The 25,629-nt window shown below is 38.3% G+C and overlaps 2 protein-coding genes across 4 annotated transcripts; both read left to right on the forward strand.

Annotated features, from left to right (window-relative positions):
- The first annotated feature begins 1,167 nt into the window (after positions 1 to 1,167).
- On the forward strand, positions 1,168 to 8,761 carry mtdha (metadherin a). Of its 2 annotated transcripts, none has more exons than XM_061060401.1 (12): positions 1,168 to 1,599; positions 2,364 to 2,462; positions 2,560 to 2,671; positions 2,858 to 3,025; positions 3,224 to 3,274; positions 3,447 to 3,617; positions 3,926 to 4,006; positions 4,153 to 4,224; positions 4,557 to 4,684; positions 4,991 to 5,101; positions 5,192 to 5,291; positions 5,405 to 8,761. In XM_061060401.1, exons 1-12 carry the CDS (start codon positions 1,252 to 1,254, stop codon positions 5,470 to 5,472), a joined length of 1,509 nt encoding a protein of 502 aa, XP_060916384.1. In that variant the 5' UTR covers positions 1,168 to 1,251; the 3' UTR covers positions 5,473 to 8,761. The 2 variants fall into 2 exon arrangements, with proteins under 2 accessions (XP_060916384.1, XP_060916385.1); XM_061060402.1 differs by having other exon boundaries at positions 3,929 to 4,006.
- A 3,118-nt stretch (positions 8,762 to 11,879) lies between these two features.
- On the forward strand, positions 11,880 to 23,727 carry laptm4b (lysosomal protein transmembrane 4 beta). 2 transcript variants are annotated; one of them, XM_061060403.1, is made up of 8 exons: positions 11,880 to 12,172; positions 13,397 to 13,514; positions 15,200 to 15,273; positions 15,396 to 15,518; positions 15,792 to 15,890; positions 17,635 to 17,730; positions 17,978 to 18,008; positions 21,376 to 23,727. In XM_061060403.1, the coding sequence occupies exons 1-8, from the start codon at positions 12,080 to 12,082 to the stop codon at positions 21,513 to 21,515; spliced, it is 774 nt and encodes a 257-aa protein (XP_060916386.1). In that variant the 5' UTR covers positions 11,880 to 12,079; the 3' UTR covers positions 21,516 to 23,727. The 2 variants fall into 2 exon arrangements, with proteins under 2 accessions (XP_060916386.1, XP_060916387.1); XM_061060404.1 differs by lacking the exon at positions 17,978 to 18,008 and having other exon boundaries at positions 11,882 to 12,172.
- The last annotated feature ends 1,902 nt before the right edge of the window (positions 23,728 to 25,629 follow it).

Here is a 25,629-nt window from a genome sequence, read left to right on the forward strand (position 1 = left end):
TTTTATCACTCTTCCCTAATAAAGTGAGCTTTTATCTTTTTGAAGTTTCTGTTTGACAAAACATTAGTCTTTTTTGTGTTCAGTTCAAAATCTACTGTCTGAAGAAAGTAACAGGAGCTAAAAGGGACCCTCTAGTTCAGATGACACCTCAAGACACTGCTCCTTTCAGGACTTAAGCTACCCTTCAGCCAGTTGCTTGCAGATTTATCTGAGAATACTAATAGGTTACTGATTTAAATGGCCCTGGCTATATTTAATATTCAATGATTATACTTCAGTTCAAAGTGTCTTACCTGAGCATACATAAACTATTGGCTATTCACATAGAACATTCTTATATAGTCAAAGTCAAAGTCAACTTTATTGTCAATTTAAAAATATGCCAGACATACAGTGGAATCGAAATTGCGTTTGTCTCCATCCCACGGTGCAATACAACCAAAATAAGGTAAAATAGATTAAATAAAATAAAGTAAAATAAGATAAATAATATTTACAGTAATAAATTCTAAATAGTGCATGTCCTCTTCTGTGATTCATCAAATACTTATTAAAACTTATTTGAAATAAAATAAAAAATAAAGAAAGAAAGAAACACGGAATTTCAGTGCAAATCATCAAATCCCTACTGTAATTAATATATTATTAAATATATCCATTAACTTTGGAATATAATGACAGCCAACTTAAAAACGGCAGCCTTATATGAGGGACAAAAAATGACCCTAAAAAAAAAAATAGTATAAATAAATGTTGGGAGAAATGCATACAATAATGTATAAATAAATAAACAATTAAATAAATGCATCAATAAATATATAAATGCTGAAAACAATACGTCAATGAATAAATAATAAATACACTTTGTTAATGAAAAAGGCTATTTATATATTTGTATGTATTTATTCATTTATTAGCGTATTTCTACAGTTATATATGTATCAATGCATACATTTCCACATTAATTGAGTTATTAATTTATTTATACTTTAGTCATTTTTTGTCCCTCATAGCCTGAAGGGTGACTCGGTAAAAATAAATAACCATGCTTTATAGAGACATTGCCTAGGTATTCACTGAATCTAGCGCCCTAAATGAAGCGTTTTTAATTGAGTGTGAAATGAGTTGTACTGTTATTTCCCCACACGGTGAAATAAGGTTAGCCACTCCTCCGCTAGCATCATAGACTGTGAGGTTAGCATCCTGTTAGCATTTAGCTAACCGTTAGTAGTGTTTACGCGATATCGAAAGATGGCTGGAGACCTGAAAGGCTTCGCGCTGGAGAAAGCCGAGCTGCTTTCCACCCATTTGAGGGAGGCCCTGTCGCTGGGTAATGAATATGTTCGGGCCCAGTTCGGAATAGATTTGGACCTGAAGCCTGAGCAGTACCCGACGTGGGTCATCCTGTCCACGGCCGCTGTGGGGGTGCTGGTGTTACTCAGCCTGTCCTGGGCCGCTCTCTGTGGCCGGCTGCTGGTCAGGAAACAGCGGGGATCCCCGATCACCCAGGGCGGCGCTGAGCCCGACAAGGCCAGTGTGGCTAAACCTGCCAAACCAGAGGAGCAGAAGAAGAGGAGCAAGAAGAAAATACCCGAAAAGGTATAGTAGGCACCGTTACAGTGCAGTTAGGTCACAACATTTAGTTAGGCCCATTCATGCATGTGTCCAGAAACAATTAAGCTAATGCGGTGTATAAGCTGGTTAGCCTTAGCAAGCGTGTACATTTAAACCCATTGTTATTTTATCTACACAAGACGTTTAACATGGGTTACAGTTAGCCTGCCACATGAACGACATCACCACCACCCTGTGCCCCACTTACAAAATGAACAAAAAAACCCAGTTAGTTTGAAATAAAACAAACCAAAAGGTGAAGTTTTAGCCTGAGCTAGCTTCCTTAGCTGCGTGTAAAGACAACTGTCAAAGAGGGAAGCTAGGTAAAGCATTAACGTTAGCATCACTTTGCTTTAGTTAACTTTTAAATCAAAATTGGGAATAAACATGTCAGACAAGTTAATTGTATTAGTACCTTTTGAACCTTTGAAACCTCTATGAACATGGCAGGTTAACTTAAAGCTGTTGATTAGTCAGTAATGTAAATATTTTAGAAACACAAAGTGAGACATAAATACTATAATAGTTATTCAATCCACAGACAAACGTGTCTGTTTTCAAGATTCATAGTTTACAGAAGAACTAAAGGATTGGATTTGACTAAAAACAGAAACAATATTTCTTACGTGTGTTCTAACTGTAATATTTCTAAATAAAAGGCATGTGAATAGACTTAAGGTAAGTTTATTGTATATTACTGGGTGATTAACCTCGTCTTGTTAACTAAATGTTTATCTTTTTCCCCTCAGAGGACTCAATCCAATGGACAACCAGTGACTGGAGCCCAGGAGGAAGTTAAAGTGGCCGAGCCCGTTTCTAAGCCCGCCCCGCTGATCAAAACCGAGAAGGTATTTTACATTTGCTGCCAAAAGAAAGGGATACAATCATTTCAGCAGCCTCGCTTTGTTGTGTTGAAATATTACTTGTTTTTCTTTACATGTGCAGGTTCAAGTGGTACTGGCTCCAGCTCAGGTGAAAAAGAACAAAAAGAAAACTAAGGTGGATGTGAAACCAGTCCAGCATGTGTCTACGAGTGTTGGAAAGGAGCCTGATGATGGTAAGAATCAGCTGTGGGATAATTCTATGTTAACTTCTTACTTTCAAAAAGGCTTACTAGTTTTAGCCAGTTTACAGCCTCATTTCTGTGTAGTCAGCCTGTTGGTTAAGTAAACCATCTCACTCATTCCCCATGTTAAATACACATCAAGTCAACTAACTGTTGATGTTTTTTTGTGTCAACAAGGTGCATGGGAGACCAAAGTCAGTAACCGAGAAAAGAAGCAGCAGCGAAGGAAGGACAAGGGCCCAGAGGACTCTGGTAGCCCTGGAGGGGTGGATGCCTTAAAGACCAATGTGGAGGCCCCTGTAGCAACAGCACCTACCAACACCAAGAAGAGCAAAGGACACAACGGTAATCATCAAACACATGTTATATAGCAGCGATTTGTTGTGACACTGTCATTAAAAGTGTGATCAAAATGTATTCATACTGAGCTTAGCATTTATGTAGCACCACAAGTGAACAGATCCCTGATGGCTTAATAGCACTGATGCCGTTATGTGCATGTTGTATGTTACTCAAGCATTGTTTCTCTCCACATTGTTTTAGAGTCATTGCATTCAAGAACAACTGGAAAGGGGGATGCGCCCAGTGGAGCTGGTATGAATAAACCTTAACAATTATTTTATGTGACTTTAGTGGAAAAAAATATTATATTGCATCCCTTTTCTTTTCTTTTTTTTTCATTTTCCAGCTTAAATCTTTGTTTAATATCAAGATACAGTGATTGATGCACAACACTGTCAGTCTGACCTGTGTTATCTCTCCTCAGTGCCTTCAAGCTGGAGAGAGGAGCCTTCAGTGAATGGCGGAGGTTGGACTGACATTTCTTTGATCCCAGGTCAGATGGGTGCGATGGAGGGAGCCAAGTGGAGCGCCATCCCAGCGACTGCACACTACAGAGCCCCACCTAAGCGCCAGTCCTGGGCCCAGGAGACCCAAGGTAACACCTTGATCTGGGTAAATCTTTTGAAAGCACAAATCAGGATATTGATAGTGGAGTATAACAGTATGAGCAATACAAAGTCCTTTTTTCAAGAAATATGATATGGTTGTAGAAAAGAAATGAAGAATATATTTTCTGATGTGTGTTACCTTTGCTATATATTGCTTTTGCTGTATAAAACATACTGATTTCCTTTTTACCAAATCAGTTAGTTTGTTTGACTGAATCACCACATCTGAGCTTCACTGTTTTTAGCATTCCGGCCATAAAATCCCTAATTTATGTTTACTGTGTGCTCTCACCAGCAGCATGGAGTGGCATCGATGGCCGGATGAAGACTGACCTCAACCCTGTGACCTTTTCCATGCTGGGACGAAACACCACAGGTTGGAATTGAGCTCACCACACTGTGCTTACAGGATGATTCATAAGAAGAATGTCTGATGTAGTTTTTTCCCTTTTTTCAGCACAAATGAATGATTTACTACACTTTTTTGACCTCCCACTCTTTCTCAATCCCCTTCCCCTTTAGACCCAATATCAAATTCAATTGAGCTTCAGTGGGCAAGCAGCCCAGATGTTGACGATGAATGGTCTGGATCCAGTGAGTATTTCAACAACTTTTCATAATAATCTTTTGGGCCCCTCCAAAATAATAAATGTGGCTATGTTATAAGGTACAATCCTTAATTCAAATGTAACATGTGTGTTTTGATTGATTTAAGAGATGCAAAAATATCCCTTCCTACACAAATACTTTCAAAAGCCTCCCGGGGAAGTGTTAAGAATTTGCATGTGTGCTAAAACACTCAAACAATGCATCTGGTTCGTCCAATGAAATTGCATGTTGAATAACATTCTATCCATCTGCTTCTAAATTCACAATATTTTTTAAAGCCATCCTATTGATGAGATCTTCCTCGTTTGTTTTCATAGATGGGACTGCATCAGCGGACCCCAGCTCTGACTGGAATGCTCCAGCCGAGCATTGGGGAAACTACGAGGAGCCTCCTGTGTTGCTGACATCAGCACCTCCACCAAAGGAACAGCCTGCCTCACACAAGGTCTCACTTACTCTTTGCCAAATCATCCACGTGGCATAGTCCGTCTGTTAGAAATCCCTCTACATGCAAGGCCTTAATACGAGTTTTGTTTTATTGCCTTTTTTATTCTATTTGCAACATCATTAGGACAGCAATACAAACACCAAGATGATCAACACTTCATCAAACAAACAGAATAAATGTTGGATCATTCAAATCCTTTTTCATGTTTTTCCCATCCCTCGTGCCATCCATCTATCATGGACATCACTTCTACTTTGACCTAGTTATTGTAATGTATGATTAACCTTAATATTTTTATAGCAGGTATCGGAGGATGAGAAGGATACTGAGGACCCCTCTGACGGGGCAGCCAAGTCAAAGAAGAAGAGGAAAAAGAAGAAGAAAACAGAGGAGGAGTCTGCCCCTGAGGCCCAGGTAAGAAAAAAAACAATAGTCGCCAGAGAAATGAACATCTTGCACAAAAGATTCTCCCTGTTTGACCTCATTGCATGTGCTTGATTGTAGACGCTAAGCACAGCGCCCCTGGTCGATACAGTGGTGAAACCCCAAGAGCTGCCTGTGCTGGCTTCAAAGAAGCAGAATCCAAGCATATCCTCCTCTCAGAGTAAGTGTCAACAACTCGTAGTTTAATTCATTTTTACTCGCATAAAGGAAGAAAACTCCTTCTAAACAGTATTTTTGTTATTAAATACATTTTCCTTTTTAACCTACTTGCAGAGAAGTCTGAGCCGACTGTGGAGCCTCCGAAGCCTGCCCAGAAGAAGAAGGCCCGAAGGGAAACATGAAGTCTCATGACAGGTCCAGACAGAGCATATGCAAATGATTGTTAACTGTGTCACATGCAATAACTACCAGGTACAGAGCGTCTTTCAGAGATACATCAACGGTTTATCAGTTCATGAAACAAAGAGAAAACAAGCAGTGGATAATATCTGCTTGACTTAACAAAGAGATGAAATGTGGTCCTATGGACTGAAAACTTAACTAATTTGCACTATTTGCTACTCTGCAACCAGGTTGGAGTTTAGGGGAAGTGGTGGCAGTGAAGGTACATGTTCATTTAATAAATATTATTTTTATCACAAGTGTTTTTTTTCCACCCATTGTTTAACTTGTGGTATTATAAGTTTAACTGTGGTAAACCTGAAAATCCATCACAGTTTTTTTTTTACTATGAAAACAAATGCCACAAGAAAAACAAACATATTTATTCCCCAGACAAATGCACTCTGTATTTTCCCCACATGCCCATAACACCACAAATATTAACGATTGAATTACGTCAGCGTAAGCTACATTTTACGGCTGGTCTTGAAAAGAATTGGTTCTGATTTTCTTGTAATCTATCTCAGTACAGAATCACAAGCCTGCACTTAACATCTTCGGAAAATGGGCTTAAAATAGTCCAAATGCATTCATGATAAACTTAAGAGCTCATTAAGCATCCAGAAAAAAATCTGAGTAAAAATGAACTTTTCTCCTACAGATCAAAGGCAGCTCATTTTTCTGTTGAGACCATTCATCTTAACTTTGTAGACATGATGCATGTCATTTTGATCAGCTTCTTTCTGGCTTCACACAAAGTAATGACACATTGACTATTAGCATTGTTCACCCCTTTATAAAATGTTTGAGCCACCTGTGTAAGAATCTTAGGTGGAAATAGAGACCCCCTTTTTTTAAAATTATTACTTTCAGATGATAAAAATAGTGATAGCTTACAAAGTGCTTTGTTATCCATATTATAGTAAGCAGGTAGAATACACAATGCGTTGATTAGAAAACTGAATTTGCTCAGCAGAAGCTCGATAACCACAGCCAATATTAGACATCAATGATGAGTACTAAATTCCTACAGCGAAAAAATAAATGTCAGTAACACTCGTCTTTAACCATTCTTACACATTGCTCACGCTTGCTTGAAATAGCTGAATAGCTGCTGTGTGACTGTTCTTATGATTGGCTTGTGGAATCAGTTTAAATCTCATAATTAATGTTCAAGAATGACAATGCCCAGGTCAAACCCAACATGAGGAAACGTTTCAAAAACTTAAATGTCAATATTTCAAAAGTAGTTTGAAGCCTATTTCTGAGATCTTTAAATGTTAATTATTGTATATGAAGACCCGCCGCCCCCCACCTTTTCCATCCACAAAGTGCAACTACAATGACGGAAACAGGTCGCAAAAATCTGCAGTGTTAGCCAAATCCATCACTTTTCTCCAACCTCTTTTTTTGTGTCCCCACACACGTCTTAGTCTCATACATAGTTTTGTTGCCATATCAAAACCATAAAAATAAATCAACATTTCACCCCACAAAACAAAGACAGGCTCTTGAAAATGCTATCCCTGACTGCTGAAGCCTTGTATTCAATTTGGAACATTGTAAATTGATTTAATGCCCTATTTATTACATTTACAGTGTAATCACTTTACTACAGAATCACCATAAAGTTAGTTTGGGAAACACAAATGATCAACAGTGACCTTTAACTTTATCAGAATACAAATGAAATGTGAACTTCATCCATTACCTATCTGTAGTGGCAGCTGTTGTCATGGTGAATTCTAATTAAATCAGAACAGCGCAGTTTGAAGTGTCTTGAAGACAGAATCTTCTCAGTCTTTTTCCTACAGTTTAAACCACCACTTGACTGTCCATTCGGTGATGGGTTGTTCCAAAGAGTTGTAGTTTTGACCAAATATTGTTAAATGCACTGCAGTCTGAGGGTCAGAGCCGGCTTGAAAACACAACAAGAAGTGTTTTTTAGAAAGTTTGTTAAACTTATGAAGTCACTGTCACACCAACAGCTGAAAAGACACAATTCCGTCTGATATCTAATTCAAAGATGTCCATATTAAAGTTTGAAATGTGGGCCATTCTGAACAGATTCTGGCTTTACTTTGGGGACTGTTGCTAACGGTTATGTAGAGAGCACAGTATCTAGTATGAACCACCAGGGGGCACTGTAATTTGAAGTAAAGATGGAGTGGGTTAATCCCATAAATCAGTAGCACTGATCTTTTGTCTCTCCACTTTTATCATTCTGAGTGCATCTGTTTTTACCTGACTAAACTGTGCTTTGATTTTCTAGAGACTTAACTGTCCCTTTTTTTTTGCAATCTATGAATTGTATTTTTTTTTTTAACAGCATTTTCTTCCAGTTTCTGTGCTAGAAAAGCCATGCCATATGTACAGATTGTAAGGGCTTTTTCCAGTTCTGTGATTGCACTGTGCAAAAGGCAGCAAGGAGTTCCTTTTGATGTCAATGACTTGTTTTGTACTACCTTTTTTTTGGAATGTGAAATGTGTAACTTTTTGAGGTTTGCACCTGAGTTCCAGACTTTATGATTTCGGGGCACGGGGGGATGTTTGGGGTTAACAATGAAAACATAGAAATATGATAAGGAGCAGCTTTAATTTTACATCAGAGTTGGTTTAAAACAAGACACACACATAAACGATTACACATATTTAACATATATTAAACGGAATCTAATTCCATTGCCTTAACCTGTAGTTGTATAGAAAGTACATTGGCATCTTTTTTTTTTTTTTTTTTAGAGTTTCCATCCAGTTGCAAGTTTTGATGTCAGAAAGTAATTTCATCTTGCATGTCTTTGATAATAGTACTTGTGTACATGAAATAAGAACGATCTCTTGCTTTATCTGTAAGTACTTGTTCCTGGAGTACACCTTAGTGTATATACTGTACTAGCTTTTTAATGAGACAAACTGCAGCTCTTTCTGTGCGCCTCGGATGGAGCGGACAGTAACAGGATTGTGTTTTTAGGCAAAGAGTCTTAGAGCATCAACATGTTGATCAGATGGTATTGATACATAGTGTTTGGTAGACCTGATAGGACAAAATGATATGTCGCTGTGGCTTCAGGCAACCTTTTTTTTGTTTTTGTTAAATTTTTACTGATGATTAAAATCCAATCAATGTATTTATATACTTGTCTCTAGAAAGCAGTTATGTGAATGATTTTGTTTATTGAGAAGATATAAATAAAATTTCTATGTTTGTTTGGTAAAGATGAAAAATAAATAAGAATTGCTTGATATCAAGTCATAGAAAAGCTGTGTTGTCTCTGAGGATCACTAAGTTTGTTTTTTTACTGTAACTTAAAGTCTCTTATTTTTATCTTTTTTTCTCCAGGGACAGTAACCATTCTTCATGTTTTCAAAGGAAAATAACAAACATTTCATAGATGATGTAGCACCACAGGCACAACCTCATGAATAAAATCATCCTAACTTAGTAATAAATTCACATTAAATCATGTTTTGTGTCTAAAATAGCCTAAAAATATAAATAAAAAGCACCATGCGTTTAGCAGAATTCCCATCATGCAGCACTGAAATGATGCTTTCTTCCTGACCTGATCTTGTTTTGATGTTTTCTGTCCAACTAATCCCCAAACTGTGATTAGTTCAATGTTGATTCACTACATGTGACTGAGCAAATGTGTGTCAGCAGCCCGGCCCCGGTTGGAGTGGTTCTTGTGACCATTCTGAGGCCAGACTTCTGCCCCAGTCAGTCGCATAGCACGCTTACAGAGCCTGACCTCCTTCTCCTCTTCATCACCCCCCCCCCCCCCCCCCCATCCCTTATCTCTCAGTTTATTTAGGATTTACCCGCTTTTAATCTCTTTCAATCTCTGGCTCCCTGTCCATTCACCTTCACTTCAGAGGGATGTCACATTTTGTTTTGGAGTGTTGTGTTACTTACTCTTTTATGTTTGTGTGTATAAAAGGCAGATGCATTATAATAGTAAAGGTCAATCTCTAATGGACGGCCCTGCAGTTGCTCTAAGCCGTGTTATGAAAATCGCCTGCTAATGCTGTCTTAAAAAGATCTTTCCAAAGTCCTCATGTCGGACCGGAAGTGCTTTCACCAAACAAGTGTGGCAGCATTATAGGGCAAACCTCACAAATGAGTTCACCCAAATACTGGCTTTTGGTTTGAATTCACCTCATACAGGCCTAATACAAACATGTTGAATTCCTGCTGCTATGTCCTATGTCTATACCTACATGAATACTTTATATTAGAGATGAAACACTTTCTGTAACTTGTATTATGGAACATCTTAAAATGGACAATCCATTGCGATGTCCTCTTCAGCCTGTGCTTCTAGCCTTTAAAGAGGTGGCAGTCTGGACAGTATTAAGTCATGGCAGGAGAGGAAAATCCCCTAATGTGACGATGATGCGGTCCGCCCACCAGAGCTTAAAGCTGTGGTCACCGGGGCCCATCTGTCAGGCCTGATCCAGGATGTTTGCACAGACAGGGGACAAAGTAACGTGCTAGAGATTCATGTTGTTCTAAAACTGAGAGAAAAACAGAAAACAACGAGTGAACATTCATGTGTTTTAAAAGTGAAGGTCAAAGTGTGCAAAGTGTCACATTGAGACACAGACAGGCTGACGTGTGTGGGGAGCACTGTCATTACCCCCTTCCTTGTCCTCTGTGCATTGTATACATTATTCCTACACTGGAACAACATACAGGTCTACAAACTTTAACAATGACTCTCAAACACAGATTTATTTGAATGGATCATGTAAGCACAATATTAGCTCAAATATTAAAGGCCTTAAAACTAGATTTTGGACTCCTCTTCAAGCCAAATTCTCAAGGCACAGTAAAAATAACATCAGCATCAGTAGTGCATATTACCAAAAAAGTAAACTTCAAAATATTACTCATTAATTGCCACAAAGTGAAAACCTGAGGTTTTGGGGCCTTATGGCACTCTTGTCCACTTTGCCCAGACAGTGGGCATGGGGAAAATGACTGCTCCTACTGGCACAGTTCTTTATACTGTATGTCAAGTGTTGTGTCTAAGGTCCGTAGAGATGTTTCACTTAAACTCTTGGTTTAATTTAGTCCAGTGGTTCTGAAAATATCATAAATATAGATAATGTAGTGACATAAAAAAATTAAATCGATCTAATCCTTGACTGAATCGTTTGATGTTTTTCAAATTAAAATTCAACTCAGCCCATTCAGCTACATGTTTCCGCAGTAGAATTAATGATTGGTAAAAACTAAATTCACATTTGCTGGTATAATGATTTAAGAAACACACAAATATGATTAGAGAATATTCAAGGCCCCATCCACCAAATTGAATGTGATTCTGCTTCAAATTTGTTCTTGAGCTTGTTTTATAAAAAGGGTTTTAAGATACCCCACATGGTAAATCTATGCAGATTTCATTATATACATCATTATATATTTAGATCTGTTTTAACGCATCACACTATAAGTTTACAAAATAGGATACTACCCAATGCACAAACAATTCACTTTTGACTTTCACTATTACTGTGACACCATAGCAACAGGCTACATATTGTGTCGATATACACTTTTGTTTGGGGAAAATACATTTGCATTCATTAAATGATACTGTTAACCCTGGATTTTGAATCTTCCTCACTGAGGTAAAGCAGATTCTGTTCATACATGTAAAATATCCATGTGGGCAGACTAGTGCCAGCTAATCAAGTGTTGGATAGAAATAATTCAGATTAAAAATACTTTAAATGCTTCTTTGGTTAGTTAGATAGATAGATAGATATAATCTTTATTATCATTGTATACAAGGACACAATGAAACTTTGTTAGCAGCAATCCTAAACAGCAGCGTTTATAAAAACAACAACAAAAATATATTTGTGGTGATATGAGAGAGAAGTATGCAAAAAGTGTCCAGAGCAATTGCTGTTCAGTGAATGAATGATAATAATAATAAATAAATAGACTGAAAGAATATATACAGTTATTATTTTGCAGTGACTGATTAATTAAACAAATATAAATATAGAGATATAGTGCAAATAAGTGAAGTTTATGGTGCAGTGACAGAGTATATACAGTTATTATTGTGCAGTGACTGGATGAGTAAATAAACAGTTTTAGTGCAATGAATAAATAAATAAATAAGTAGACAGTTAAAGTTAAAGTGCAGTGACCGAGTAAATAAATAAACAATTGTAAAGCAGTGAATTACAATGTTATTGCACAAGTAATATTGAACAGTTACTATTAAGCAGCGGTTGTTTACTAAAAAACAAAAAATTAAAAAAGAAGTTGACAGAAGGAAAGGGAAAGGAATATTCTGGATGATTATTAAGCATCCATCCCTCGGATCTTGGTCAAAATCCTCCCCTGGTCATGTGACTCCGGGATGAGCCAGATTAGCGGCTGCTCTCCGTTTGCCAGGAGTCCACACAAACAGGCAAACATCGTTTCAACACGGACGCTGGACGAGGACGTGAACTATTCCACCTTCTTTTAGGACATTTCAGCCGTGACCAATTACATTTTGGGCAGCATTCATGAACTAGCTCTAAATTCATAGCAGGATAAAAATCATGATTTCGCCGTGGGACCGGTGGTACTCGACGAGCTGCTGCCTCTGCTGCCATGTACGGACGGGCACCATCATTCTGGGAATATGGTACATGGTAAGTCTCGTTTTTCATTCGATGTCAGGCCGAAATTTCAAGAAATATGTGTCAATTTGTGAAAGACGAGGTAATAACAATCAGCTGGCAATCAAGTGACGTCACTTAGCCACTGCTGTTTTTGTTTTCGACGTTCATTTCTGATTGCCATTTTGAGGATATTCTCAGTAAATTGAATATTTGTACAAATAAAACAAGAGTTTAAGATGATAAGCATAAGTATGTTTCAGTCAAAGCTTCTTTTGGGCTGCAAATGTAAAAATGTGTGTCAAATAAATGCTTATAACAAACAATACTCAGTGTATGGAAAGCTGTTGGGCATTTATTACAATAAATGGACTAGCATTACACTATTTGTTGTCCTGTATCATAATGGTTTGATTCGTCCTCATTTTGAATTATGAGTTTGCTTCCGTTTTTGGCATGTGAGATAACCTAAAGTTTTAAACATAGTTCACTAAGCCTGTTAAATCCCCTGACCTTTAGTAAGCATTAGTCTCTCTCTATCTCTGTTTGACCCTGGTTCATTTAAATATAAGTCTTTACATCGAGCCAAGACCAGATAAAGAAACCTGTTAAGTTACCTCTAGAAGGTGGACATATAGGAATAACAAGGTCATCATTTATGATCTAACTGGTTTGACATTGCTCAATCCTGGACTTGAACCTTTACGGAAACCCTGTGCAAATACTTCACAATAATTTAGACAATAAAGAAAAAACATTTTCTCTTGAAGTCACTTAAAGGATATTTGATGTTGACATTTACTGCCTTTCTTCATTTCATATCATTTAATTAATGCCTTGTATTTTGATTTTGGATTGTTAGCCTTCTTGTGCAACAAAACAAACCATTTTGATATTTGGCCTTGGGATCCAGGAACCTGTTAATTGCATTTTTTTTTTAATCAATCGAGAGTTAATAATACAATAAGAATAGCAAGTCATAGCCCCAATTGGTATTTGATATAGTATCAATTTGTTGTTGTTTTACACTAGATCTAACCACAAACATGTCATCCTTATTAAATCTTAAAGAGCAACTCTATTCAAATAATATCTCATTCTTTATCCCACCTATAGGTGCTCCCATTTCAAATACTTTAACTCACACCAAGAAAAACTCCCCGATCCATCAGATCAGTTAATCCTGAAGGTTAACATAACACAGGCATCACTCCACTGTGAAATGTAATATAAATATTGATCTTCTTTTCCCAACAGCTCATCAATGCCGTGGTCCTACTCATCCTGTTGTCGGCTCTCAATGACCCAGTTCAATACCGCTACCACCTTACCAGCTCTGAGCTCGGAACCGACATTGATGTCATGGATGATGCAAGTGAGTGCAACTAATCCCTCAGGATCACATATACAGATGTTCAGATTCTGATTATTCTACTGAAAAAAAAGTTCAGGATGTACCAGGACAGTTTGGATGGGAATTTAAAAAAGTGATATGCTTTATACATAACTGTGTTTAAATCTCCACAAGCATAAAGCTGCACACAGTCAATATTTCATTTACAGGAAATCTGATTTTATTCAACTCTTACACAGATATATCCTAAAATGTAGGCCTAATTACCATAGGGAACATTTTCATATTAAATTGAACCCAGTTTATATATATATAAATATATACACTGTTGAAGTTATATCTGAGTACTACAGTATCTAAAGAATACAGAAAAGATCTACTATAATGGCTCAGTATTACAATATGATTAAGATGTATGACCTTTGTCTGTCATCCAGATATTTCTTTTTTTTGTATTTTCCTTAAAAAAATATGTGTATTTGTGCTGCCCAGAAAACATCTATGAATCTTGTTATATTTCCTCTTTTAAAAAAAATATAAATTCAGTCGTATCTTGTTCATTTCAGGAAATAACACTGTAACTGTTTTAAACAGAAGTTATTTGTTCTTGCGATTAACTCGTCATTACAGCCCTGTGTGTTTCTGCAGCTTTAGAATCACCTCTCCTTTCTGCCGACCACCACTTTGCCCATAATGCTGCTCTCAGCACAGACATAGCTGAGTCGGCCCAGCTTCATAGAGAACAAATCAGAGAGTATGTGTGTTTTCAGTGTTTCCCCCCCTCCGGCAGCTATCATCATCACAGTCGCCTCTGGAACAGCACACTGGCCACTCTGATTAAAAAACGACTGCTCTAATTCTCTGTCAGATTAGAGCGGCCATCTTGGCTTTCTCCCCTTGTTGGATTGCTTTGTTGCCTGTGTGGCATCATGAAGGATTGTGAAACAGTCGCAGCATGTGTCATAGTTTAAAAAAAAAAAAAAAAAAATCAATATGCATTTTATGACGTGTTAAAGGTGAGGGGCAGTGAACATGTTATATTTATGTATTGTTTATTTGTGTTGTATGTGAGGCTATTTCTAGTATGAGTGTCAAAGGATTAAGATGAAGGGTATCATCATTTCCTGGATCATAACAAAGTGTCAGTACTGCAATAATCACTGTTGCTCAGTGTGAGGATGAGCATGATGACATACAGACTTTTTTACATTGAAACTTTCATTCTTACTGATAACAGGGATGCCCTGATTCCAATCAGCCAGAAACAGCCAGAAACAGCCAGTACTGTTTCTGTGTAACTTAAGTGACAGGACTGCATAGTGGTCGGGGTTCCCTTCCACCAATCAGCACACATTTGTCTATTACTAACAGAGCTACAGTGATGCTGACAAGCACCTCATCCGGCAGCTTTCACAGCTGTACCGTGAATGTGAGAAGAGTGTTACATTTTGTTAAATATAGAACATCTTGCATAACGATTACCCACGTCCACGTGCTGATCATGTTTTGTCCCAGGCAGATAAGGTGCTAAATATAGTGGCGTTACTTAAGGTGTTTTTAAAACCAATGCCCTAATAAAGACTTTGGGATTACGTCAGTGGATTCACATGTTCCAGAGAAATGACGTGTTAAGTGTTACTCGTCACTGGTAATCTAGATTATCTGTCCTCACATCCCTGTGCTTCTTTGTGCTCTTCTTTGTGCAGATATCTGCATAGCCACTGCAATATCCCTACTCATGATTCTCATATGTGGCATGGCGACGTACGGTGCTTACAAGGTAAATAAACAAACAAAATAAAACAGAAGTCTGAAAAAATATTTGTATATTTACTGTTTATACACAGAGGCAGGTCTGTGCTTTATGTTTTCCTTCACCTGTTCTCCATCTCTCCCACGTAGCAACATGCTGCTTGGATCATTCCATTCTTCTGCTACCAAATCTTCGACTTTGCCCTTAACACACTTGTAGCCATTAGTGTGGTGGTTTATCCCAACACGGTGCAGGACTACCTCCAGCAGCTGGTGAGAACCACGTCACAATCCAACCCAAACACCTACATATTTCCCAGCACAGATCTACTTTTTATTCTTGTAAAATTGTAAAAGTTACAATACAAATGACTTGTAATACAGGAACAACAAGACAGATTAAGGGGTTGTGTTGCATCTGTTGGGTAATAGTGCAAAAAAAAAGAGGAATAACAGATCTGTAAAAAACAACTTCATACTTTCAGTGTTACCTTTTTCTGAATTGTTTTTGGTTTCTTTCTCACTACTTCTTTCCCTCCCTTACAGCCAGGGACATTCCCTTACAAAGAGGACATCATGTCCACCAACAACTTGTGCCTAGTCTTTGCAGTCCTCCTCTTCATCGGCTGCATTCTCTCCTTCAAGGTAAGGTCACAAGAGTCACACTGTATCACTGCAGGTTCTCCCATCATCCTCTTTCATGGTGTGTAAAACTGTACGGATGCTTAGAAAAGGAAAAACTCAAATTATAATGATATCTGAAATCAATGGTGCAAAATACATGATCTGAGCATTTGTTCCTTGTAGAGGGCTTTTTAATAGATATTACCATGTGATTATTAAGGCCATTAAGTCTCACACTGTGCACATGGACATGAACCATATGGCTTGTATAATTACACTGCCGGTGTGAGCATTTCCATTATTGATGTTCTTCATGAGATTATCACACAGTCAGAGAGAGCAGTGGGTCAGGGACAACAGGAAACCAACTCCTGTCAAGCTAATTTCCCCTCAATGCATGGATGATTCTCCAGGCGCGGCTTTGCTCTGGGGCTCTGGGACGAGATGGGACATGGAGTTGCAGTCATCTGTACAATCAAATCAACTTGTTTCTCCTCTAAGCTCAGATTGGAAATGTTCTCGGCAGATATCCAACGCCAGCGCTGGGGTTTTATGATAGGAAGCAGTCACTGGAAGATACACTGCCGGAATAACAGAGACACGAGCTATAAATGTCAAGGCTACGCAAAGAGCTTTGTCGCACGGAGAATATGGGGAAATTTTACAATCAAATATTAACCTGTGCCTTCTAACTACATACACATAATTTAGATATTTGAGAAGAAAAAGAATCCCACTTTTGTGAATGGGCTTAAAGTACAGTATATATATTTGCTCCTTTAGGAACGATAGTAGAGTTAGTCAACTGGAAAAGAGCCAGATCTTCAACCTCAAGGACACATTCAGCTCTCAGCACACAGGCAACACCTGCTAAAGTTCCTGCTGAAGCCAACATCCTCCACTTGACTGCACTTGGCATAAATGACGGATACAGACAGGCAGGAAGAAGGAGAGCTGGAGCGAGAAGAGATGGCAGATACAGAGTTGTAGATAGCTGGATGAATAAGAGATGGAGACAGTATGGAATATAAAATGTATGGTTAACCTTAGAGTAAAGCATGTTAACGTTTATATTCTAAATGCTATTTTTCCAACAAGCACAATCTGATTGTTTGATTGTCAACAAAAAGAGAAAACATATATAAACAAAAAAAACACTAAAAAGCAGGCGTTGGTGTGATCAAAATGTTGCTTTAGAGGAAAATTTTTGCTTATAATATCATGGTGCAAAGCTCCGTTTAGCCTTGGTATCAAAGTGACTAGGTCAAATCAGCAGATGGTGAAGTGATTGGCTAGCGGGCTGCCTGGTTTGCTGGTTGGTCGGTTGGTTGCACTTACTGCTGGCAGAGGCACCGACTCAGCAGGCCACTCACACATAAAGACAATGAACCTCCTGTTCTTCTGCCAACTCAGACAAACCTTTACCCCAGTGCTACCAAAGCCTTCCTCAGGAAAGAGATGCCTGATGAGTTGCCTTGGTTAAAATGTCAGAAGACCATGAAGAACCATTAAGAGGAAATGTTTAAACTTTAAAGCATCTTATATTTATGTAGTGAATTTAATAGGCGTATATACACCTCTCTTTTTGCAAAGGTAGGAGATTTACCACAGTCTGTGTCACATAGTCACATGATGTTTCCATGCTGTCATCATCCCTAACCTTGAAGAATGGATGAGATAACAGCATGCAGCACGAGTATTAATGAAAAGTGGATACAGCGTTGCTAAAGGTCATCGTGTGTTTGTTTTCACCTCCTGTGGACAGGCCTACCTGATTGGCTGTGTGTGGAACTGCTACAGATACGTGAGCGGCAGGGGTACCACGGAGGTTCTGGTTTATGTCACCACCAACGACACCACGGTGAGTCCTCACAACCAGCCTCAAGGACACATTGAAAATTCCCTTCACTCACATCATAGTATAATTGCATTTTTGCAGCATTGCTTTTTTTTTTTCCTGGTGTGGTTCAGTTTGTTACATAAGGTAAAGATGATCCCATGAAAGCTGTTTTTTTTTCTCAGTTTGTCAGATGTTATTCCCAGCATCTATGAGGTTTTATTGAACTCTACTAAGCTCGATCAATAATTACTTTTGTATGTAATTGCAGTTCAATGAGTTGATACCTCTTAATACACAAGGTAAGGAATGTAGTATTACAAATCTCGATTTGATTACATAGCATTAATTGTACTTAGAGCAGCAATTTAGAGCCTGAAAAAGAATTAAATTAAAATTCTCATAAAACCCCATTAACCTCGACCTCTTATTTCAGAAGTGAAATAAGTTCATAAAAAAACACAAAAAAGACCAGTGATTTTCTGTTTAGTGTTTGGTGATGTTTATTGTTAGATGCAACATTAAGAGAAGGAAAGATTAGTTCTATCTTCACTACATGTCATTTGATCAAGTTGATTTACTCTTTCAGTATAAATCTGTTAGTCTCTTTATTCATTTTTTTCAATCTAAACTTAAAAACTACAAAAATTGGAAAAGAAAATGCTTGATTTTTTTTTTAATCCTGTGACTTTGCGTAATTTCTTATTTAAAATAACTTTGCAAGAGATTCAGGTAAGAATGTCCTCCATGAAAATCTAAATACTTTATGACGTAGGATAAAGAATAGGAGTCATGTCACAGTATCTACACTCATGTTCAGGTGAAGATTTTAGCCATAAAATAACCTAGCCAAAAATAATCCTTTCAAATTAGAAATTACACAAGAATGAAGAAAAAAATGTCCAGGATTAATAATACAAAGGCTGTTTAAAGGGGACAAATACTAAAATCCTTCTCACTAAACTTTAGGAGTTGTTTAGCACATTATTAAGGATAAGTAGAAATCTAAAATATTGTTTTCGTTTTGGTAGATATTTGTAGAATAGCATAGACATTATAGAGAAAAATGTCCAGGCTCAAGACTCAGTGTTGACCATGCAGTGTATCTCTGTTGACAGTGAAGTGACATTGGTGCTGTGGGTAGCAGTGTCGTGGGTGCTGTAGGTCAAGCCGAGGTGCGATTGGCTGGCAGTGCTGAGCAGGCTGTCGTCCACCCCACTTGCCCCCCAAACCCCCCTCTTAGCATTGACTCATGGGGTTTTAGCACAGTCACGGTTTCCATTTGTCCGTCTGTCAGTAATCCTCATCACAGATACATAAGACATTAATCTGCCTCACACTCGCTGTCGTCTCAATGCGACGCACTACATCTGTCAATTTGTCCTTGTTGCTTTTGTGGCGCTGCTTCACTGAGGTTTTTCACCTCATGAAACATTCTCCACATCCACATGCAGGGGCTAACCCAGTAGGCTCTAATATCATATTGTGTATCAGATGGCTTTGTAGCTAATAGAAATGTTAGGTGATCGGCAGGTCTTACCAAGGTAGATATGATGGAGGCAAAGAATACATTTTTCCACAAGACAAAACACATTTTGCATTAAACACTCAATTGAGACATATTTAAAAAGTGTCTTGCATGTAAAGCATGCATAAAAAAACTATTATTATTGGATAATATGGATGAAAGCTTCAACTGAAGGTTGCGTCACATCGACTACCAAAGCTTCAGATTGTAGCAGATGTGATTTTGACTGAATAAGCTGAATACTGTGGGGGGAAAGATAGGATTTATCAAAAGTTGAAAAATAATAATGAAAAAAAAAAACATTTTTTTCCTTGAATATGGAAAATGTCCCCAAAGTTACTGAAAAAAAACCTACAAAAAATAGGAAAAGAACTGAGTCAGCCAAGCTTTGATGGCCACAACAAGTGCTTTTAAAATTTGAATGAGAGAAGTAATAGGAACAGTTAAAAGTTAAATACAACAAGTACTGGTACAACACAGGTCTTTATATTAGCCAGAATAGTGACAACCTGTTTTTTTTATCCCTCTCCTTACAGAAAGAGGTGAATGAATTGAGCCCTCCATCTATTTTTACTATTAAAAAGTGTGTCTAAATGGCTTTTTATTGCCGCAAACATCAAGTACCCAGCTGCTTATCTGCCCTGCTTTTTTATAAATGCTATTAAAATGCACAAGGGTTGTCTCTTTCGCTCTCACTCTCTCTCTCCTCCTCCTCCATGTTTATATCTCTGTTCGTCCTCTCTTCTTCTGGACATGTTACATAATTGTCTGCTTGTCCGCTTCATTTCAAATCCTCTCTGTGATGTGTTCGGCGGGCCTCCCTGGCTGCTTCACAATTCCATCCCCTCAGAGCATATTCTCTCTCTCTCTCTCTCTCGCTCTCTCTCTCCCTCTCTCTGTCACTGAATTAGCAGCAGTGCTGGTTTTATAACACCATTTACAGAGAAAGACCTCAAATAGAGAGATTGCAAGCTGCCCTCCAAAGCCCAGAGATGCATGTGGACATTATCCTTGGAGCTAGTAATGCCCTCTATAGGGTTGGAATAAATATAGAGTATGAAAGATGGGCAACCGTCAATAAGGCCGTGTCTAAAATAACATCTTTGTATTGTATAATGTGCTGCCCAAAATGTGTATTTCACTGAGTGTGTATATATCTGTACTATGCAGTTACTATAAATGGTCAACAAGATATGTGGAGATACCAGTTACAGGAGTAATCAAAATATTTAAGTATTTCAGTACTTAAGCCTCAAGAACAGTCTTTTTGAGACTTATAAAGTCATGCTGTGTCATGCCCTCACCGGCTTGACCTAATGATGGTGAACACATCACAGTTGGTTTGACTGGAGTCCATGAGGGCTCAGTACACGTATTCAGAGGGTGGACATTTGGACTCAGACTCTTGGAGGTTATGGCACCACATCATTACGATAATGAAAATGATACATTTTTATTTCCAGAACACTGAAATAGCAAAGAGTATGCTTATCAAGAAATATATTATTAGTCATAACCGTTGCGTCGTTCCAGACAAAGCAACAGTTGTCTCAGCTTTGAATTATTAAATGTTGCATTTTATAGCTAAGTTGTATTTATTGTCCAGTCTGTTTCTGCTGAAAAACAAGTGGCCCTTCACATGTCTATTGGAGACAACATTTAACTTGAAGTGTCACACTTTTATTTAAAATAGAACTCTACAAAATAGTTTAAAATAGAATATGTGAAGACACGATGACACTCTTTCAACCTTAAACCTTTTTGTGAACCGTTTGCGTTCAGGACTCTTTGTACATCAGAGCTATTATGCACATCCATCCATTTAAGCAGAACCATTGCAAACAGCAATGAATGATATACAGAGGGTTCTCTCTTTTTAATCTCTTTAAATATGACAAAAACAAGCAGGGGGATTTAGCTGGGAGCTTTGTGTTCAGAATCAGTAATAACTTTTGGTATACATTCTAGGTAAAATCAGGATCTTAAACAGGAGCAGGACCCTCTCATTATGGTGGTAAAGGTAGTGTGTGAGATACAGCTGAAACACTTGAGGTTTTAAAACAGTAACTGTGTCAGAATGGATGATATATTTGAGGGATGCACTGAGACTGAGCCTGTTCGGGTTTCTCATTGTATTACAGGTTCTGCTGCCGCCATACGAGGAGGCCATTGCCATACCACCCAAGGAGCCCCCTCCCCAGTATATGGAGGCATGAGAGACATCCTCGGACCTTGTACCCCGAAACCCTCCCAATACCATCACATCTCCCTCCAACAGTAGGACCCCCCAACGCTGGCTGGTTCATGATGAAAAACAAGACCAAACAAAGTCTTAGCAGCTGGTTTCAGCTTGGATTCTTGCCAACTTTAGATTAGATTAGGAGGACCCTGATCCAGTATTGACATCAACTCCCCACCCCTCCAAAACACCACTCCTGGTTGTTGTGACGTATTGTCCTCCCCCTATATCGTCTCCTCTGTCCTCCTCCAAGGACAGAACCACAGCAACTTTAGCCGCTCCCAACCCTCCCTCTTGGCAGCTGCCATGTCACCTGGCAGCGCCTGAACTCTTGCACGCCCTGAACACTCTGTCCCAAACTTAATCTGCACTTTTCTTTGAGTGAAACTTGCACCGGTCTGGCCACCAACTGTTAACCTCCCCTGATACTGTGAATCTCCCTTGTGGTCTTTGTCTAGAAACAAACTACCTGAAGAGAGACAGAGAGAGAGAGAGTGAGAAGGAAAAGCGACATACACGTTCGGTTATGCAAGAGCACTTCTTTTTTCCAGAAAAGGACAAATTCCTTCATTGAATGTAATGTCGAGGTATTTTTGTATGACTTTTTTGTATAACAGAGAGAAAAAGAAGCGAGTAGTGAAGGCTGTCCTGTCCTGATAAAATATCATTCATCTGTGTGTCGATGTAACTCTGTCCTGCTGGAAATCATATTGAAAAAAAAAAGGTTCCTTAACCAGTACCAACTACTGTCCATCTTCCTTTTGTATCAGTCTAAACACTGTCTGTGAACCTGTAACCCACTGACTGCCAGTAAAAAAAAAAACTTGTGCACCCATTGACTTGTATCAGAATATTCCAGTTTGCCTTCCTGTTTGTTCCCATATCGCAAAAGTTAGTACTGGCATTGATGTAATCATCAAGTGAGGCACTTATCACGACGTTTCACATATTCTCACACTTCAGATTCAATGATAACATCAATACTGTCAAATTGTAAATGTGTCAACATTTATGATTGAAAATGTCTGTCTTGTGTTCCCGTATAGTTTCAACAGCATTGTCTGTGTCTTTGTTTTCTGTTCTTTCTTTTTTTTTTTACATGGATCATGGTATACAATCTGATCTTTTTAGATAAGCTAACTTAGCTGGACTGAGGGCATTTTCCTATAAAGACGGCGTGACATGCTGTATATGCAGTGACTGTCTAAGTGTGTGTGTGTGTGTGTGTGTGTGTGTGTGTGTGTGTGTGTGTGTGTGTGTGTGTGTGTGTGTGTGTGTGTGTGTGTGTGTGTGTGTGTGTGTGTGTGTGTGTGTGTGTTTGCGGGCCTGAGTGTTGTTGTCGAAACTCCCAGGTCCTTTATATGTTGTAACATTTTTCTTGCACATACAGTGATATCATTTTGAGATATTTCCTGTGCTGGTGACCTTTTTGAAATGATCCATGGATGGGAATCTAAAGCATTGATTTAGCTTAGAGTAGTAGCACAAAACATACAGGACAAACACAACTAGAGGAGCTAGATGCTTGTCTTTTGTCCTTTTGCCTGGAACTATTCAGGCAATACGTAAAGACATAATAATGGAACAAGCATTATAAAATCAACCTAATCCCTCTTTTTCCAATCATTCCTGTGTAGTATTGGATATAAACAGGAGAGCATCATTTTGTCACTCAGACTATGCAGAACAACTTGTTAGACCTAGAAATACTAGTACCAGGAAGTAGTACTGCGTCTGATACTAATGCTGTAGTGAATACTGTAGCCATGTGTTGGCCCCTTCATCATTGTCCCCTGTGTGAATTATGACCACTGCTTCTGCAAATCCAACAAAGCTGAAAAATGAAAATGCACTTTAAATCAGCGACAGTAACAACTGATGTGCTTGTGTTTTGTTCATCTTGACTATGAGGTGTGCTGTAGCTAAGTGGTTCTAATGTGAGCAGCAGCCATCCTCTGGATGATGGAAGCTTGTAAAAAAAGAAAAAATAATGATACAGATATTTGTTGTCTGTTATGTGACTGTGAAGCTGACGGATCCTAACCTGACTGTGAGGAGAATTTGAGCTGAGTCGTGCAGGGTTTAGGGGAAAAGGTTTGCAGAGTAATCCGGACCAGTGGACAGCTGATGCCTAATTTGATTAGAATCACTCCTTGGCTGTTCTCTCTATCGCTTTTCCATTCACACACACGTCCTCTTGTTGGATCTGCATGAGCCCATGTCTTTAATTCTGAATAATAAAAAACAGAATCAATCAGTGTCTGCTGTTGTACTTTTTTTTTAGGTGAATGATTGTTTTGAGATTTTATATCAGAACATTAACATTCAAAAACAAAAGATGTCAATTAAATGGTTTAACTGTTAAGATAAATTAATATGACAAGGAAGAAAAACACTCAGGGAGCTCAGACCCAGGACTAGGCCACACGTCTACATGAACTGCTCTTATGCCAAGTCAGATGTGCTGCACAATGGAATAGTTTTGTCCTGAGCCCATGTGACATCCCTCCATGAGGATTCACCAAAAACCAGGTCAGCAGATTTTTTTAAGCCTACTTACAAACAAACGTCACTATAACCATAAACTCCTCAGGGAAGGTAATCATCCTTTTACTTTTAGAAAGCCTGTAGATGAAAAAGAGTATTTTATTCAAGATTCACCTTAAAAATGAAAACAGCCGTGTTCAATTTATTTAATGTACTTTTTTTTAATGTTCACATCAAAATGTGTAATTATTGAAACGATTTAGTGGCAATGGGTAAGTGCGGGCTTGTCACCTACATGATGTGCGTACTTCTACTGTCCTTAAAGGTTGCCATGTCACAATTAAAGAAAGTAAACGCTAATATGCAATTAAGGTTGTAAATAAAACACAAATACTAAAATGGAAAAGCACTGTCAAAATAATAATCATAAAAAAGAGGAGCTAACAATATGAAAACCAACTTTTCAAAAGCCATTATTTCAACTTCAGGCATTTATTTTCTAAAAAGTTAGCTAAATATACAAATTTTGGCCAACTTCCACAACTTAAAGGCAGGGTTGGTTGGTAAATTTTGAAAACTAGCATGATTTTGAAAGTAGCATTCCCTCAGTGCTATGTCTGCACCCACCTCCTGCCCTCTGTGCTCCCTCAAAAGCCACGCCCCCTCCCCTTCATGCACTGTGTGGGCTGGTGCATGCAAGGGCTAGAGAGCAAGCAGGGAGACAGGGAGTTCATCAAATTTCTTTGTTCCTTTTTCAGAGCACATGAATTATTAATGTCTGTCAGGATCTAAAGAAAATTTAAACCAAAATCTTAAAAAGTGTATCTCTAGAAAATTACCAACCCTGCCTTTAAAGGCCCCTCTAGTTCTTCAATATGTAACCCTTTTCAGATTATAAATGATATTAGCAAAAGCACCAGCGTGTACTCTAGCAGGATCCTCTTTTTTTTCTCCAGCAGCATCCTACAATCAAGCAGATAAACTGTATTCAGCCATATTTGATTTTAAGATTCACAAATGTTTTAATATCTTGAGAAAAAGGCCAGATTTGATGTCAACATGTGATGTCGAAACAGGGATTTAGACTAGTTCTATGTGAAGTTAAATTGTATTGAAGCTGAATTAAAACAACATCATGTCTGTTTAATTTGAATAACAGAGTGTGTGTGTGTGTGTGTGTGTGTGTGTGTGTGTGTGTGTGTGCTGTGAAAGGGAGCTGACATCTTGGGAAACATGACTCAACAAAAAATAGATGCATCATCTGCTGAGTTTGAGCACCAAGGGCTGTTTCCATACCAAAAATTCCACAGCAGCACAACACCTTATTTCTTTTGTTTTAATGTAGACATTGCATTTATCCCATTCCCTTTCAATTCTAGTGAAATAATAAATAGTCCACTAATATATTCTATGTCTGCTTGTTTAACCAGCACAGTTCTAAATCTCTCATCACATGGTGGACCTCAGATTATTTTACCAGACAGTCACATTTTAAGGACATGACCATTCAAAAAAAAAAAAAAAGGGCATTATTCAGATGATGCCTGTCCATCCTACTGCTGCTGCCCTTAGAGAGTCAACCTCCCACTGTGAGGATGAGCATGCTGGCAAATCAGGGAGGATTTACATCCGCCCGCCTCAAACAGGAGGCTGGCATTACCTTGGGTCT

The sequence above is a fragment of the Labrus mixtus genome, chromosome 16 (assembly GCF_963584025.1).
Source record: "Labrus mixtus chromosome 16, fLabMix1.1, whole genome shotgun sequence".
Lineage (NCBI taxonomy): Eukaryota > Metazoa > Chordata > Actinopteri > Labriformes > Labridae > Labrus > Labrus mixtus.

Coding starts and splice junctions, on each gene's coding strand:
- mtdha (XM_061060401.1), top strand. CDS start 1,252: ATGGCTGGAGACCTGAAAGGCTTCGCGCTGGAGAAAGCCGAGCTGCTT. Junction 3,618..3,925: donor CTGGGCCCAGGAGACCCAAG/GTAACACCTTGA, acceptor TGCTCTCACCAG/CAGCATGGAGTGGCATCGAT. Junction 4,007..4,152: donor GCTGGGACGAAACACCACAG/GTTGGAATTGAG, acceptor CTTCCCCTTTAG/ACCCAATATCAAATTCAATT.
- laptm4b (XM_061060403.1), top strand. CDS start 12,080: ATGATTTCGCCGTGGGACCGGTGGTACTCGACGAGCTGCTGCCTCTGC. Junction 15,891..17,634: donor GCTGCATTCTCTCCTTCAAG/GTAAGGTCACAA, acceptor TCCTGTGGACAG/GCCTACCTGATTGGCTGTGT. Junction 17,731..17,977: donor TCACCACCAACGACACCACG/GTGAGTCCTCAC, acceptor ATGTAATTGCAG/TTCAATGAGTTGATACCTCT.